This window comes from Rhinoderma darwinii, chromosome 4 (genome assembly GCF_050947455.1).
Source record: "Rhinoderma darwinii isolate aRhiDar2 chromosome 4, aRhiDar2.hap1, whole genome shotgun sequence".
In the NCBI taxonomy this organism is placed as follows: Eukaryota; Metazoa; Chordata; class Amphibia; order Anura; family Rhinodermatidae; genus Rhinoderma; species Rhinoderma darwinii.
The window spans coordinates 170,049,358-170,065,149 of record NC_134690.1 but is presented as its reverse complement, the minus strand read 5'-3'; the positions used below and the strand labels follow the sequence as shown (position 1 = coordinate 170,065,149).

At 42.0% G+C, this 15,792-nt stretch overlaps 1 protein-coding gene across 3 annotated transcripts in view; it reads left to right on the top strand.

Moving 5' to 3' along the window:
• Nucleotides 1-15,792, top strand: part of ARMC9 (armadillo repeat containing 9) — a 190,469-nt gene that overhangs the window by 60,231 nt on the left and 114,446 nt on the right. For all 3 annotated transcript variants that reach the window (XM_075861839.1, XM_075861838.1, XM_075861840.1), the window contains exon 8: nt 8,744-8,895. In XM_075861839.1, coding sequence (XP_075717954.1) covers nt 8,744-8,895 — 152 coding nt within the window. The remainder of the gene's footprint in view (nt 1-8,743; nt 8,896-15,792) is intronic.

Here is a 15,792-nt window from a genome sequence, read left to right as displayed (position 1 = left end):
AGAAATAGAAGTTCTGTCACTTATAAAAAAAGAGGTCCTAATCCAGGTTCCAGACACAGAGAGAGGTCGGGGCTTTTATTCCCCCCTCTTCCTAGTGAACAAACCAGGAGGAAGACACAGGGTCATTATAAACCTAAAAAAACTGAACGGCTATCTGACCTACAAAAAATTCTGCATGGAGAGTATCACGTCAACTATAAACCTCCTCTGCAGAGACTGCGTGATGGCCTCAATAGACCTAGAGGATGCCTATTATCACGTACCCATATGTCATCGTCATCAAAAGTATAGAAGGGTAGCAGTAACACAACGGGTCCGTATGCCACCTATAATACAGAGCCCTCCCCTTCGTCATCTCTCAAGCCCCAAGGGTATTTTCCAAGCTGATAGCGGAAATGACCTCATACATCAGGATGAACGACATTCTCCTGCTTTCCATATCTAGACGACTTCATGGTGGTAGCAGAAATAGTTCCAACTCTGACCCTACACATACAGATAGTCCGGGACATACTGACAAAATTAGGATGGAACATAAATTTAAAAAAAACGAATCTTAAATCCATCGAAAAGATGTATATTCTTAGGAACCCTTCTGGATTCCTCCAAACAGATGACCTTCCTCCCAGAAGAAAAAATTGGACCCCTGATGGACAGGATATCAGAGATCTACCTGAGCTATACGACATCTTTCAGGGAAGCTATGTCAGTCTTAGGACTCATGACATCATGCATCCCAGCCGTACTATGGGCTCACTTCAAGTCCAGACCACTGCAGTGGGACATCCTAGACCAATGGGACGGGAGCAGTTTCTCCTTGGACCAACCCTTTCACATCTCTTCCACAGCAAGACTGTCCCTCAGATGGTGGCTAAGCAGGGAAAATCTCACAAGGGGTATTCTATGGAGGTTAACCCCTACTCTCAATATGACCACAGATGTGTGTCCCTGGGGGTGGGGAGCCCATTACGACTCCTCTTTTCTTTAGGGTCAGTGGGACCAGCAGACCGCTCTCAGATCCTCCAACTTCAGGGAACTAGCAGCAGTTCTTCAGGCCCTGAGGGGATCCATACAGGCAATTTCAGGTCAGCATCTAAAGATCTAGTCGGACAACACAACTACAGTATCCTATATAAACCGGCAAGGGGGTACGAGATCGGCCTCGCTGATGGGCCTAGCCACACAGATATTTTCTCTGGCAGAACACCTCCTGTTGACTCTATCAGCCGTTCATCTCAGAGGGAAGGACAACCTGGTGGCAGATTTCCTAAGCCGGGAAAGGCTTCACCAATCAGAATGGTGCCTGAACACCACAGTATTTCAGGAGATCATCCTTAGATGGGGAACCCCATCAATAGATCTGTTCGCATCCAAAAGAAACAGAAAAACCCAGAGGTTCTTCTCCCTAAATCCCTCAGACCACCCAACCGCAATAGACACACTCTCCCAGTGCTGGAGTCTAGAGCTCTAGAGGGAGGCTACGCCTCCACCCCCCCCCCTGAACTTCCTCCCAAGAGTTTTAAAAAAGGTCAGAGAAGACAGGGCCAGCGTGATACTGATAGCCCCCTTCTGGCCAAAGAGACCATGGTTCACGTGGCTAAGAAAAATGTCATCACACCAACCATGGGTTCTTCCAAACAGGCCAGATCTTCTATATCAGGGCCCAGTATTACACCCCGACATTCAGAAGCTCCACTTGACAGCATGGAAACTGAAAGGATAATCCTTAGGCAGAGAGGATTTTCAGAATCCGTCATCTCCACCCTACTAGCCAGTAGGAAACCGATTACCTCAAAAATATATCTGAGGTCATGGAACGCATTCTTTAACTTCGCAGGGATATTAATCCTTTAACCAAACCAGATATTCCCCTAATATTGGATTTTCTCCAGGTGGGACTAAATAAAAACCTTAGGCCTACTACATTAAAGGTTCAGATTTCTGCTTTAAGTTCCTTTTTTCAATTTTAAATTAGCAGAACACCCCTGGATCAAAAGATTTCTAGCGGCCGCCTGCAGACTTAAACCACAGAAAGTTCCCCAGTTCCTCCCTGGGACTTAAACCTCGTTCTCCAGGCTTTGATAAAACCACCCTTTGAACCCATAGACTCTATTTCCTTGAAGATACTAACACTCAAAATGACCTTTTTATTAGCCATTACATCAGCCTGTAGAGAGCGAGATCCAGGCCCTCTCTGCCTTTCCTCCACATACTCTACTGCTAGATGATAGTCATCTTAAAAACCCTACCAGAATTCCTTCCTAAAGTGGTTTCACCCTTTCACCTAAACCAAGACATTTGTCTTTCCCTCCTTTTGTGACTCCCCAAAGAAACAGAGGGAACAACCGTTTAACTGCCTAGACGTAAGAAGATGTCTAGTCCAGTACCTAAAGGTTACCCAAGATCTGAGATCATCACAAAATTTGTTTATCCAGTTTCAGGGTCACAACAAGGGTTCATCAGCCAACAAAGCTACCATAGCGAGGTGGATCAAGCAGGTCATACGGCTAGCCTACATAAATCAAAAACTCAAACCCCCAGAATTCTTCGGGGCACACTCCACTAGGGCCGTATACACTTCATGGTCAGAAAGAGCAGATGCATCCCTAGACCAAATATGTAAGGCTGCCACATGGAGTTCTCCTCACACCTTCTTTAAACACTACAGATTACAACTACATACAGCCTCTGACTTAGCCTTCAGTAGGAAGGTAGTACAAGCTGTGGTCCCACCCTAAAAATATTGATTTCTATTTTACATCTCCAGGGGTGCTGTCATAGGTGAATAGGTAAAAGATTGATTACTTACCGGTAATCTGTTTTTCAAGAACCTATGACAGCACCCCGCTGTTACCCTCCCATGTCTGTAACATTTAATTTGAGCATCCCTGTAAATATTGTACATATTAAGGTGTGAGGGACTTTCACTTAAAAAAAAAAGCACACACATAAACTAAACTACTTCTCATCCTGAGTTCTTCCTAAAGACTGGGTGTGTGGAGAGGTGTGTCCATTTTATATCCTCAGGTTTCCTGTCCAGCGGATGGGACGTCTCTCCAGGGGTGCTGTCATAGGTTCTTGGAAAACAGATTACCGGTAAGTAATCTATCTTTTTCAGCCTTTTTTCGGCCCGTAAATGCCCCAAAAATCGGCTAAAAATACGGAGGCTGAACGCCTCCAAACATCTGCCCATTGATTTCAATGGGAAAAACGGCGTTCCGTTCCCACGGGGCATTATTTACGCGGCCGTTTTTAAAAAACCCCCGTAAAAAGTGCATGTCACTTCTTGAGCTGGTTTTTATTGTCTCAATAGAAAAACGGCTCCAAAAACGGCCTTAAAAAAGCTTGATGCTTAAAAAAAAAAAATGCTGAAAATTAGGCTGTTTTCCCTTGAAAACAGCTCCGTATTTGACAGACGTTTTTTGGTTTGCGTGTGAACATACCCGAAGTGTGGTGGATGATTGAGTATTTCTCTCTTTTTTTAGTAAAGTGCTTGTACAATTGAATGTATCGTGTTTTTTTTGGAAGTGTTGGTGCCCTCTTGTGGTTGCCTTACTAAAGTTCACATTTTCTTAGACTGAGTACTTGTGCTCAAACATTGTAGCCTCTATTACAAACTTGTTCCTTGAAGAGATCTCCGAAGCTGCGGTTGGGGACTGACTGTTTTTGTTTGAAGCTGCTAACATTGCTCTCTATGTAGGCATAATCTGCATAACTATGATCTCTTTTTGGAGACTAATTAAAATAACAATGTTAGGAACTTTGTAAAAGCAGATTTCTCCTTTTAGGGTAAAGTGGCCAGAGTGAGAAAAAGTGAAACTTAAAGAATACCTCCACTTGCACTGAAAGACAATTATAGTGCAGAAGTGTGCACGATAATAATTTTTCTAAATGACTTGTATTCTCATTTCTGCTCTCTGAAGTCCGTGCTGTCACCGGCTCATACAGTAGGAGACAGAGCGTCCTGCTGGTCTCCATGGCTCCCATATGCAGAACGGCTGCCAGCGCTCTAGGATTTTTTTTTTCGTGGGACGAGTTGTAGTTTTTAATGGCCCCATTTAATGTACTTTGAATTTTTTTTATTTTTTTTTGTGGGGTGCAATTTTCTCATTGTTTTTTGGGGTTTATTTTTACGGTGTTCACCCTGCGGTAAAAATGACTTTATTCTGCTGGTCAACCCAATTTACAGCGATACCAAATTTATATAGTTTCCATTTTGCTACTTTTACAAAATTGTGTTTTTTATCTCAAAATTTTGAGACCCGGAACTTTAAAAAAAAGAAAAATTTGCTCTCGATTTGCGCCGTGTAATGGTATGTTTTTTTTTGCAAGGTAACCTGTCGTTTTTATTTATGCCATTTTGGGGTATATACGACTTTTTGATTACTTTTTTTATTCCATTTTTTGGGGGGAAACTGTGACCAAAAAACAGCAATTTTGGCGTTTTTGGTTTATCTTTTCTTTCTGCGTTCACCGTGGGGGTTAAATAATGTTGTATTGTAATCATTTTGACTTTGACTAACTGATGCAGTTTTTTAATTTTTTGTAATTTTTTTTTTTTTTTATATATAAAATTTCATGTAACTTTTTTTTGTTTTTAAATTGTCCCCACATTTAGATCCGGGTATCAGCTGTAATATACAGCTGACACCTGCATCGTATGGAGCGAGCTCTTCCAGTGAGCCTGCTTCATACAACTCCCCTCGTTCTATGGCGTACCTACCCAATGGGTGGTCGTAAAGGGGTTAACAAAACGTGCATTTAAATAAATGTGCACAAACTTTAAAATAAAATATACAGTGTTGTGAAAAAAAAAATTCCCGGCTACCCAATTTCTTCTATTTTTGTAAATTAGTCATCCCTAATTTTTTCAAATCCTCAAACTTCGTTTGATATTGCACAGAAAAAAATTCAAGTAAAAACAAAATGCTGTTTTTCAATGTTTATTTCATTTAAGGAAAAATGCTGTTCAGCCCTATCTGGCCTTATGTAAAAAAAAAAAGGAATTGCCCCCTTTGCTGGTAGCAAAAATCAACCAGTTAACCAAATTCAGTTGACAATTCGGTTCAATTTCACTACCCACACACAGGCATTATTACTGCCAGACATGTTGAATCTAAACATCACTTAAATAGAACTTGTCTGACAATATAAAGCTGGCTAGAAGGTTGAAAAAATGCCAGAGTCCTTGAAATCTACCAGTCTGGAAAGGGTTGCAAAGCCATTGCTAAGGCTCTGGGGCTCCAGTGAACCACTGAATCCTGACACTTCTGTAGCGTCTGTGAGATTTACAGCAAGGCAAGCATAATCTTGTTTTAAATGACCGGTTACATCGTAATCTCGCGAGATTACGCTTGCCTTGCTGTAAATCTCACACAGACGCTACAGAAGTGTCCAGGATTCTGAATACACATCACGTCCTGGCTGCAGGTAATGTATAGTCACTGTCCGGACACTTGAGTAACGTTAATGTGTGTATGTGGCTGCACATAGTGATCTAGTAAGATCACTATATGCTGTGTTAAATGAATGGGGAGAAGTGTATGACGCTGATTGGTCAGCGTCATACACTTCTCTCCACAACACCCAATTGGTCAAAAAGTAGATCACGCCCAGTTGCCATTAAGAAACTCATTAGCATAAAGCTAAACTAGCTCATAACTCAGTCAAAAACGATCGTTTTTCTAAATAAAAAACACTGTTGTAATCTACATTACAGCGCTGATCACATTATGTACAAGATAGGGCACTTATAATGTGGTGACAGCCTCTTTAAGCGCAGTTGGGTTGTGCAGCAGGACAATGATCCGAGGCACACAAGAAGCTCTGGTTAAAAAAAAAAACCACAAAATGAAGGTTTTGGAGTAGCCGAGTCAAAGTCCTGACTTGAATCTCATTGAGATGATGTGGCAAGACCTTAAATGTGTAGTTCATGCTGGAACACCCTCAAATGTAGCCAAATTTTAAAATAATTCTGCAAGGAGTGGGCCAAAATTCCTCCACAGCGCTGTAAATATTCCCTGCAATTTATCACAAAAGTTATATTGCAGTTGTTAGTGCCAAGAGTGGCACAACAAGTTATTAGGTTCAGGGGGAAATTAATTTTTCACATGGGTGATACAGGTTTTGAAACAAATCTTGATTCTCAGTAAATGGAATGATCTTTAATAACTGCATTTTGTGTTTTACTTGTGTTTTTATATTAAAATTAGTTGGATGGTCTGAAACATTTAAATGTGACAAATTGGCAATAATTTAAGAAATCGGAAGAGTGGCACATACTGTTTCACAGCACTGTAGTCTCTGTGAAAATGTTGCCGCTGAGAGGGATCAGTAATTAAAATTCAATCCAAATCCGTGTTTGTCCTCTAAGGATACAGGTAAATATGGTGAGGTCAATGTAAGCTGCTCTGGTCTTTGGTTACTGCTCCCTCTCTGCCTTCTGCAGTCTTATTGTCTTCCATCTGTCCTCTACTTTTTAACTTGCATTTTGTAGGTTAGCAAGAATTAAGGTATGTGCACACGTAGTGTTTTCAGGCGTATTTCGGGGCGTTTACATCTCAAAGCGCCTGAAAAAACGGAAGCACAATGCCTACAAACATCTGCCCATTGATTTCAATGGCAAACACGGCGTTCAGTTCCAACAGGGCGTTCTTTTACACCTCATTTTCATAAAACGGCATATAAAAAGAGGCACGCGAAAAAGAAGTGCATGTCACTTCTTGAGCTGTTTTTGGAGCCGTTTTCATTGACTATAGAAAAACAGCTCAAAAAACGCAGCGATAAACGCGAGTGGCTTAAAACACGTCTGAAAATCAGGAGCTGTTTTCCCTTGAAAACCGCTCCGTATTTTCAGACGTTTTTGAGTTTGTGTGTTCACATACCCTTAGGGGACAGATGGAATCAATATGACCTAAGGATCAGAATATACAGGGTTTGCTTGTAGTCTGTTACCATGGAGCAGTGGCGGATTAAGTAGACCATAGGCCCTGGGCTGTTATCCAAACTTGGGCCCCCCTTCTCCACTGCCGCCCTGTAACTATTGTTAACACTTCCTTTTTGTCCAGACATTAACAAATGGGTGTTACTACTCCCCTTGTCAAAAGGCTGTGTCCCCACATACTGACAGTCTCCAACCATCGCTGACCGTATCGCACCGTGTAGGGACACATTCTCCTGACAAGGGGAATGGTAACACTTATTTGTCGATCAGTCCTGGACTGCACAAAGACTTTGTGAAATACAAGGATTTCCTATAATAAACATGTCAGTAGAGATGACAGATTGTCTACAAACCTAGTGACTCACAGGTGGCGATGTAGTGTTTTTCCTCTTTTCTTCTCCATCCAGTCCAGACTTCATGACGACTTTTCCCGGCCATGACCCATTTCTGCAGAATTTGCCACTCTGATGTCTTTGGCTCCTCACTTTTCCAACATTTCCACACCTATAAACAAAGATAATATTATCATGGTGCCACACACTGTGCCCCTAAATATAATAGCACCAAACACTGTGCCCCTGAATAAAATAGTACAAACACTGTGCCCCTAAATATTATAGCACCATAGACTGCGCCCCTGAATATAATTGTCAAACACTGTAGATGGCACCACACACAGCCCCCTGTAAATAGCGCTACACAGTCCTCCCCCTCTTGTATATAGTGCTACACAGCAATCCCCCTTAGATATAGTGATACACAGCGCTCCCTTCTATATAGTGCTATACAACAATCCCCCCTTGTATATAGTGCTACACAGCGTCTCCCCCCTTGGACCTGTATCTCTTGTAATTGCTCAGTATAATGTCCCCCATAGCTGCCCCCACAGTATATTGCCACCCATAGCTGCCCCCACAGTATAATGCCCTTCATAGCTGCCTCTACACAGTATAATTTTCCCCTTAGCTGACCCTACACAGTATTATGCCTCCATAGCTGCAACACAGTATAATGCCTCCATAGCTGAAACACAGTATAATGCCCCCATAGCTGAAACACAGTATAATGCCCCCATAGCTGCAACACCGTATAATGCCCCCATAGCTGCAACACAGTATAATGCATCCATATGTACGTACCTAATAAATAAAAAAACATAATTACTTACCTATCCCGGTTCCCACGACGGTGGGGGATGCTTCTCCTCCTCTGCACTGTGCTGTGAGTGACTCCGTGCAGACAGGCGCGATGACATCACTACATCGCGCCTGCCTGCACCGAGCCGCTCACGCCAGAGTGAATGCTGGAGCGAGGCTCCAGCATTCAACCCAACTGAGTCTGCGTCCTGCGGACGCGGATTCAGTTGGAAGCGGGACAGCGCGGCAGCTAGCAACGCTGCATAGTTGTGCGGTTCGGGCGGCGATGGGAGCCTTGGGCCCCGGGCGGCCGCCCTAACCGCCCATATTATAATCCGCCATTGCCATGGAGACACATGGATCTGCATGTAAGATGTAGACACAAAAAGATAGATTTTGAATAAAGGCTAATTTCAAAATGTCTTAGTTTTAGGTGCATTGGAACAATACAAAATAAGCACATGTAGGGCTCTAACTTGTAGTATTATCCATGCTAAAATTTAGCCCCGGACTACTGGTAGTGGTGACTGAGGCTGCGGGAAGTTGGGATGGGAGGTTGTGTACAAATAATCTGTTTATGAATCCTTTACATATGTAACATTTAACATTCTCTGGTAGCAAATTGTTACTGATCAGAGCTATATCCTACTCTTCTGTTCTGTAGATGTGCAGTTGGAGCAGCAATTGGCAGAAGCTGAGCACAGAGCCATCACCTACATGAAACGCTTCAATAAGATGCAGTCTGACTACCACAACCTGATCGGTGTCACGGCTGAGCTGGTTGACTCTCTTGAGGCAACAATCAATGGAAAGCTGGTAAGAAATCTTCTATCATCATCTTTTTCATATATCTTTCACCATGTAAAATAAATGTAAAATGTATTTTAGGTTCTACTAAAAGGCTGAGTACATATTTCTAAATAAGTGAATTTAGTAAAATTCCTTTTCAGCTAGCGATGTGTAAATTACAGGATGTGATACAGCTGTATTCTTTCTGTGTTTAGTGGTCACATGACTGATCACATGCTTCCATTACTATTTAACAATGCTGTTCACTACAGAGGCATCCCACAAAGCAACATATACTGCGCGGTATACAGTTTTTTTTGTTTTTTTTTTTCAGTTTTTTTTTTTATAATCATGGGAGTCTATGGGCGACCTATGCTACCGTATGGTATACAGTTGCACATTCTATGGGTTCACGTTCGGTGTACACGTTGGGAGCGATCGTGAAAAATGTCGTTTTACCAGAGCCTTACTTCGATAAAGACCAGATCCAATTGTGATTGTATTTACGATATCGGGACCGTTTCAAAGTATATGGAAAAGAGCAATTAGCAAATTACTATTTTTTAAAAAACAAACAAAAAATAACCCTCCCTTAACCCCATACCTAGCTAGCCCTATACCTAACCGCAGAACCCTTAACTTCATATAAAGGTTTTAATTTTCTTTATTAAGCAGGTTGTCTTATCTCAGATCGCCCAGCTCCCAACATCCCCTGCAAACAGCGGATTTTGTCAGGGGAAGCCACAGCCAGTCAGGCATTTGTATTAATTACATGGCAACCATACAGATAATTGGGGGATAGCTCAAGTCCACCAGATTGATAGCTGCTCTGGCTCATAGGATGGGGTCCTCAGCGGGGGACCCCATCTATGACGTCCATATTTCTTATTTGAGCATATGAATGGTTATCTGAATGAGTCTAAGTTTGTAGTAACGACAATGTAGAAAAATAGAGCAATACTTTTATTCTACCACAAAAAAACATGACATACATTGGTAAAATAAATTAAAGACCTTTAAAGAGGACCTATTACTAGGTACTAAAAAGTGAACTATCCGTTTCCCCTTGCTAACACGGTCTCCTGGACTCCAGAGGTGGAGCTACCGTCTCAGCCTCTTATGCTGCCCTAGCATAAGGCTGCTTTACACACACTGCCTTAGCTCAGCTTAGACCTGCGAGACTGTCTCAAAACGCGTTGCTGTTGTCACAAGAAAAGGATCTACCTTTCTGATGACTCCACTGTTGTTCTCAATTGGGTAACACGGAGCACAAGTAAATAAGAAGTGAACAGAGCCTAATATGTGGCTGCTTTTTGCAATTTACACCCTACCTCGAGTGCATTACTATGTCTACAAGGATGTCGTAGCATGACATCATCAGGTGAGGATCATTTTATATTTTTCTTTGCTCGACTTTATCGTGGGATAATGCCTTATGCTTCGTCATTATGTACCTTTTTTATGTTCTAAGAGATTCTTTACTATAATGGGGCAGATTTTCTAATAATGGTTGATTTTGTCTGGTTTGTTTGCGCCAAGCTGTCTTCAATTGAGTGATTTATTAATCCACTCTACCAAGCTGTATTAACCCCTTAATGACCGGGCCATTTTGCACGTTAATGACCAAGGATTATTTTTTGTTTTTCCACGGTCGCATTCCAAGAGTCGTAACTCTTTTTTTATTCCGTCGACATAGCCGTATAAGGGCTTGTTTTTTCCGGGACGAGTTGTATTTTGTAATTGTACCATTTTTAGATGCTTATAACATATTGATTAACTTTTATTAACTTTATTTTAGGAGAGAATTGAAAATAAGCAGCTATTCCAGCATTAATTTTCACGTTATAAATTTACGCCGTTTACTATGCAGCGTAAATAACATGTTAACTTTATTCTATGGGTCGGCACGATTACGGGGATACCAAATGTGTAAAGGTTTTATATGTTTTTTCTACGTTTGCACAATAAAAACCCTTTTAGAAAAAAATTACTTGTTTTTGCATCGCCGCGTTCCAAGAGGCGTAATTTTTTTATTTTTCCGTCGATGTGGCCGTACGTGGGATTGATTTTTGCGGGACAATGTGTAGTTTTCATTAGTACTATTTTGGGGTACATAGGACTTATAGATGAACTTTTATTTTATTTTTTATGGGGGGAATGGGAGAAAAGAGAGAATTTTGCCGTTGTTTTTTGCGTTTTCTTTGGACGCCGTTCATCCGGCGGTTTAATTAATGTGTTCATTTTATTGGTCAAGTTGTTACGATCGCGGGGATACCATATATGTGTATGTGTTATTTGTTTTGACCGTTTTATTAAATAAAACCACTTTTTGGGGCAAAAAAGTAGTTTTATTTGACTTTGACTGTAATTTTTTTTATTTTTTTTTTCACAAACTTTATTTAACGGTTTTACTTTTTTTTTTTTTTGTCCCACCAGGGGACTTCACTATGCGATATGCCGATCGCATATATAATGCTTTGGTATACTTCGTATACCAAAGCATTATTGCCTGTCAGTGTAAAACTGACAGGCAACCTGTTAGGTCATGCCTCTGGCATCGCCTAACAGGCAGATGCTGAAGACAGACCTGGGGGTCTTTGTTAGACCCCCGGCTGTCATGGAAACCCGACGGCGACCCGCGATTTGTTTGCGGGGGCGCCGATCGGGAGACAGAGGGAGTTCCCCCCTCTGTCAAACACATTAAATGCCGCTGTCACTGTTGACAGCGGCATTTAATGGGTTAAACTGCCGGAATCGGCGCGTGCTTCGATTCCGGCAGTTGCAGCAGGAGCCAGGCTGTGTATAACAGCCGTGCTCCTGCCGCTGATCGCGTGGGTAAACTGTCAGTACCCGCGCGATCACAGGACGGATATATCCGTCCTCCTGCGCGAACTAGCAGCTGCTGAGGACGGATATATCCTTCCTTCGGCGTTAAGGGGTTAATCGCATCATGAGTCTTCCTCACCACATTGCGCCACAACACTTGCGTTCTTTGTGAACAGGCTGCTGCTTGGAAGCCAATAAAAAAAAAAGTCCCAAAATATTGACCGTAGGTCAAACAAGAGTGACCGTATATTGTCCAAGAACAAAACAAGTATGTGATCCATAAATACGTTTGTGAGCAAAAAAACAGGAGGTGGTCACAGCAATGTGTGCAAGATTCGGGTACGCTCGGATGGTACAGTTGAGGCGCAGATGACAACCGCATATAAAATCACATTTACAAAATGTATGCAGATTTAAAGACATTTACATGGGTATAGCGATCTGTATATTTGACACAGAAAAAAAAACGAAGGACAAAAAAATTGCATCTCTATGCCACATTTACATCATAATTGTACGTACGGACACTGTGGCAGCCACATGCATTTTATCTGGAAAATCTGCGTGATTAACAGCAACTTTGTGGGACATCTGCCAATATATTGAACAACATCTGACACTACAGTTTTTTTTGGAAACCACAACCTAACATCTCAAGCATGGCACAAAGTGCATTTTTTTTGTATTTATTTTTCTTGGGGCAAATAATTTAATAAATCACATTCAACAAATATGCGACGTTAAAACAAGCGCACAAGAAGGATAATAAATCTGCCCCAATGTATGAGACGACTTTTTGTCTGCAGCATCCTTGCAGTTCATATGGCTTTTTAACAGTGGGAGAGGTATATTTGAAAGCACTGGATTCAGTGAGATTTCCAGCGTTTAGACAGTGAATAGACATTCCACGGGATGTCTATTCACAATCTCTGCACTTCGTTACTCTGTCTATGGTAATTACAGCAGAGGAAGCGTAATCTCGAGAGATTACGCAGTAATTGACAGGTTACGAGATTACGCGTCCTCTGCTGTAACTACCACAGACAGAGTAACGAAGTGCAGCGATTGTGAATAGACATCCCGTGGAATGTCTATTCACTGTCTAAACACTTCAGTATTGTTAATGTGTTAGTATAAGACCGCACATAAGGATCTAGCAGGATCCCTATGCGCTGTGTAAATGAATGGAGAGGAATGCATGAGGCTGATTGGTCAGCGTCATACACTCCCCTGTACAACTCCCACTTGGTCGAAAGTAAAAACACGCCCACTTGGGCATTAAGACACTCATTAGCATAAATCTAAAATCGCTAATAAAGTGGTGAAAACAGATCGTTTTTTTTAAATAAAAAGCATTACTGTCACCTGCATTATAACGCCGATCTCCTTATGTAGGACATAGGGCACTTATAATGTGGTGACAGAGCCTCTTTAAGATGTAGACAACCCCTTTTAAGTTTAAAATTACCTGTTCATTTGCAATCTACATGTAATTATACGTCTCAACTTGCTGGGAAGATATATCTTGCTTGATGTGGGCTTATGTAAGCAATTTGTCGTCATTTTTTGAGTCCAGCATTTAATCATTTACCTACAATGCTACTATGAGTCTGGATGAATATATGACCCGATTTCACTTACATTTCATTTTCTGGCGTTTTGCCTTCACTTGATATTCAATCATACTGAACTGACAATATGTTTGTCTGAGCCCTTGCTTGTTTGATTTAATGATCTCTTTCTTCCCGGAGCTGCATTTATAAGAGGTATTTCCTCTATGTTCGTCTTTGCCACTTGGGAGGTGTACAGGTCTTGGATTTTGTAGTCTATTTTTAAATTGTATGTAATTTGTACTGTCCTAATAAAGTTTATTTTTCTATGCCATTGGCAAAATTATCCTAATAGTTTATGACTCCTTTGTTCTCAGTGTTTTCTATATGTAATTATACGTGTATAAATTATCGAAACGGTCATCAGTATTTTGCACCTGAGCAATTAAACATGGGCATAACTACGAGGCTGTATGCCAGCATGGTGCACTACATTTAAACGTGATTGGCACACTTTTAGAAGCTATATCTGTGTGCAATGAGAATACAAAGCAGCCACCCCCCTCATGAATAGCAGGCGTGAGAGTGGATGTTCATCAGTATTTTGCACCTGGGCAATGTGGTTTGTCTGCATCCTGCTGGAAGCTGGTATATAACCTGCCCTTGTATGAGTAAGTATGGCCCTTCCCTGTGATTTTAAGAAATAGCCCACTTAAGTTCTTTAAATGTAACCTCCTTGAGTTCCTTGTGTGTTTTCCATGCAAGGTACCAAATAGATCTAGAGAAGTTGCTATAGTATTATAGTTCAATATTCTAGTTGAACTAGTTGCAGTTGATTTTTGTAGTTCCTACCGCATTTGTCCTGCAGGGGGCAATGTTAACTGAAAAGGTTAAACTACAAAACGTGTGTAATAGAAAAAGACGAACAGTGATATGTCCATCCACAAGATGGCAAACTTGTAAAAATAATTCACCTCCACGCTATGGGTCATTATTTAAAAAAATGACCTATAGCGTGGAGGTGAATAAATTAATTTACATCAGGTTTTTCTGCCAGGAACTCAAAATCACAGATGTATTATTTTACATTACTATTGTGTTCTCTGTGTAAAAGGTAATGCAGTACGATTGAAATTATGTTATGGACGTACGAAATCAAAACTGCTGCTAACAGATGTATGTTATTGTTTCCATACTCTCTCTAAGGCCTCATTTACACGAGTGTGTGCGTTTTGCGCGCGCAAAAAACGCCGCGTGTTGCGCGCGTTGGCATTGCGTTTTGCCTGCGTATACGCAGCGTTGGTGCGTTTTAAACGCGCGCACGACTAGCGTTTTCAACGCGCGTCAAAAACGCAGAGGAGATTCATGGCAAGCCAGCCTACAAATAGGCCAGCTGGCCCAACCCCTGCTTGCTGGGAGAAGCAGGTTTAGCACCATAATCTCCGCCTCTGCCGAGCTCGTCGATGTGTGGAATGAGCCTTTTGCATTATGTCGCGCAGGTGGCGTGTCTTTGGGACGGCAATGCAAATGTCCATGCAGAATGTGACACGTGTTATCGAATTCTGTGTCGGTCTGCATAACTTCTGCTGCATTAATGATGCTACCTTTGATGCAGCAAATATCCTTACACATGCAGGCAGCAGCCTCAGTGTCCCGGTTATTCCTCTCGGCCGATCTCTCTCATCCTGGCTTCGCGTGAGGGATACTTTGGCGGCATATTTTGAGTGTTGATCTGGTGCGGCACCGTGGGTGTGTGATGACCTTTGAAGGGTTCTCTGTTTGTCGGCTTCCCTACATACGTCACGTGTGGCCTGGGGTTTTTCTGTTTTTCGTGTTTGTTCTTGGGTTAGGGACTTGCAAAACAAGAGGAGTCTTGACGCGGGCTGAGACCTTAGATCTGTGGGGGTTTGAGCAGGACTTTCGAAAGTTTGCAACCTTCTTTCTGGAGATAGAATGTTGTGTGGGCTAAAGTTTGGAAAGTCCAATTGCTAGTCTACATAGTTTGCCTCGGGGCCCATGACAGCACCTAAACGTCCGCACCTCTTGCAAACCATATCAAACCCCGAGTGATTAAATAAAACCTCATATCACGTGTGTATGCATTGGACCCAAATCCCAGAGTTGTGCGAGGGTATAGGCCAAGGAAATGTGGCCCAAACATTGTGTTGAGGGGTATCAATGAAAAACAACACAAAATCTAAACATTCAACATTCAAGTTTTTAATACAGGGTTTTGCAAAAGCCAAAAAAATTTTGCATCAAACAAAAAACACCAACATGGTGTATAATATAGATCCAACACAAAAGAGGACGGCGAGTTGGCATCCCTGCTCCAAAAAATACTGGCGCGTCACAAATTCTGGCCTCCAACACACTTAAAGGTGTTGGTACTGGTGGCCCGGGGACGAATAGGCCTGCATTTCAGCGCCACTATGCTGGACCTGGAGCTGTGTAGGTTGTTCCTCGGCAGCATAGTGGTGCTGATGTGGCCCGGGGTATGTTGGGCCAGGGAAGTGGGGAGCCATAGGGCGCATATACGGATGCGGGC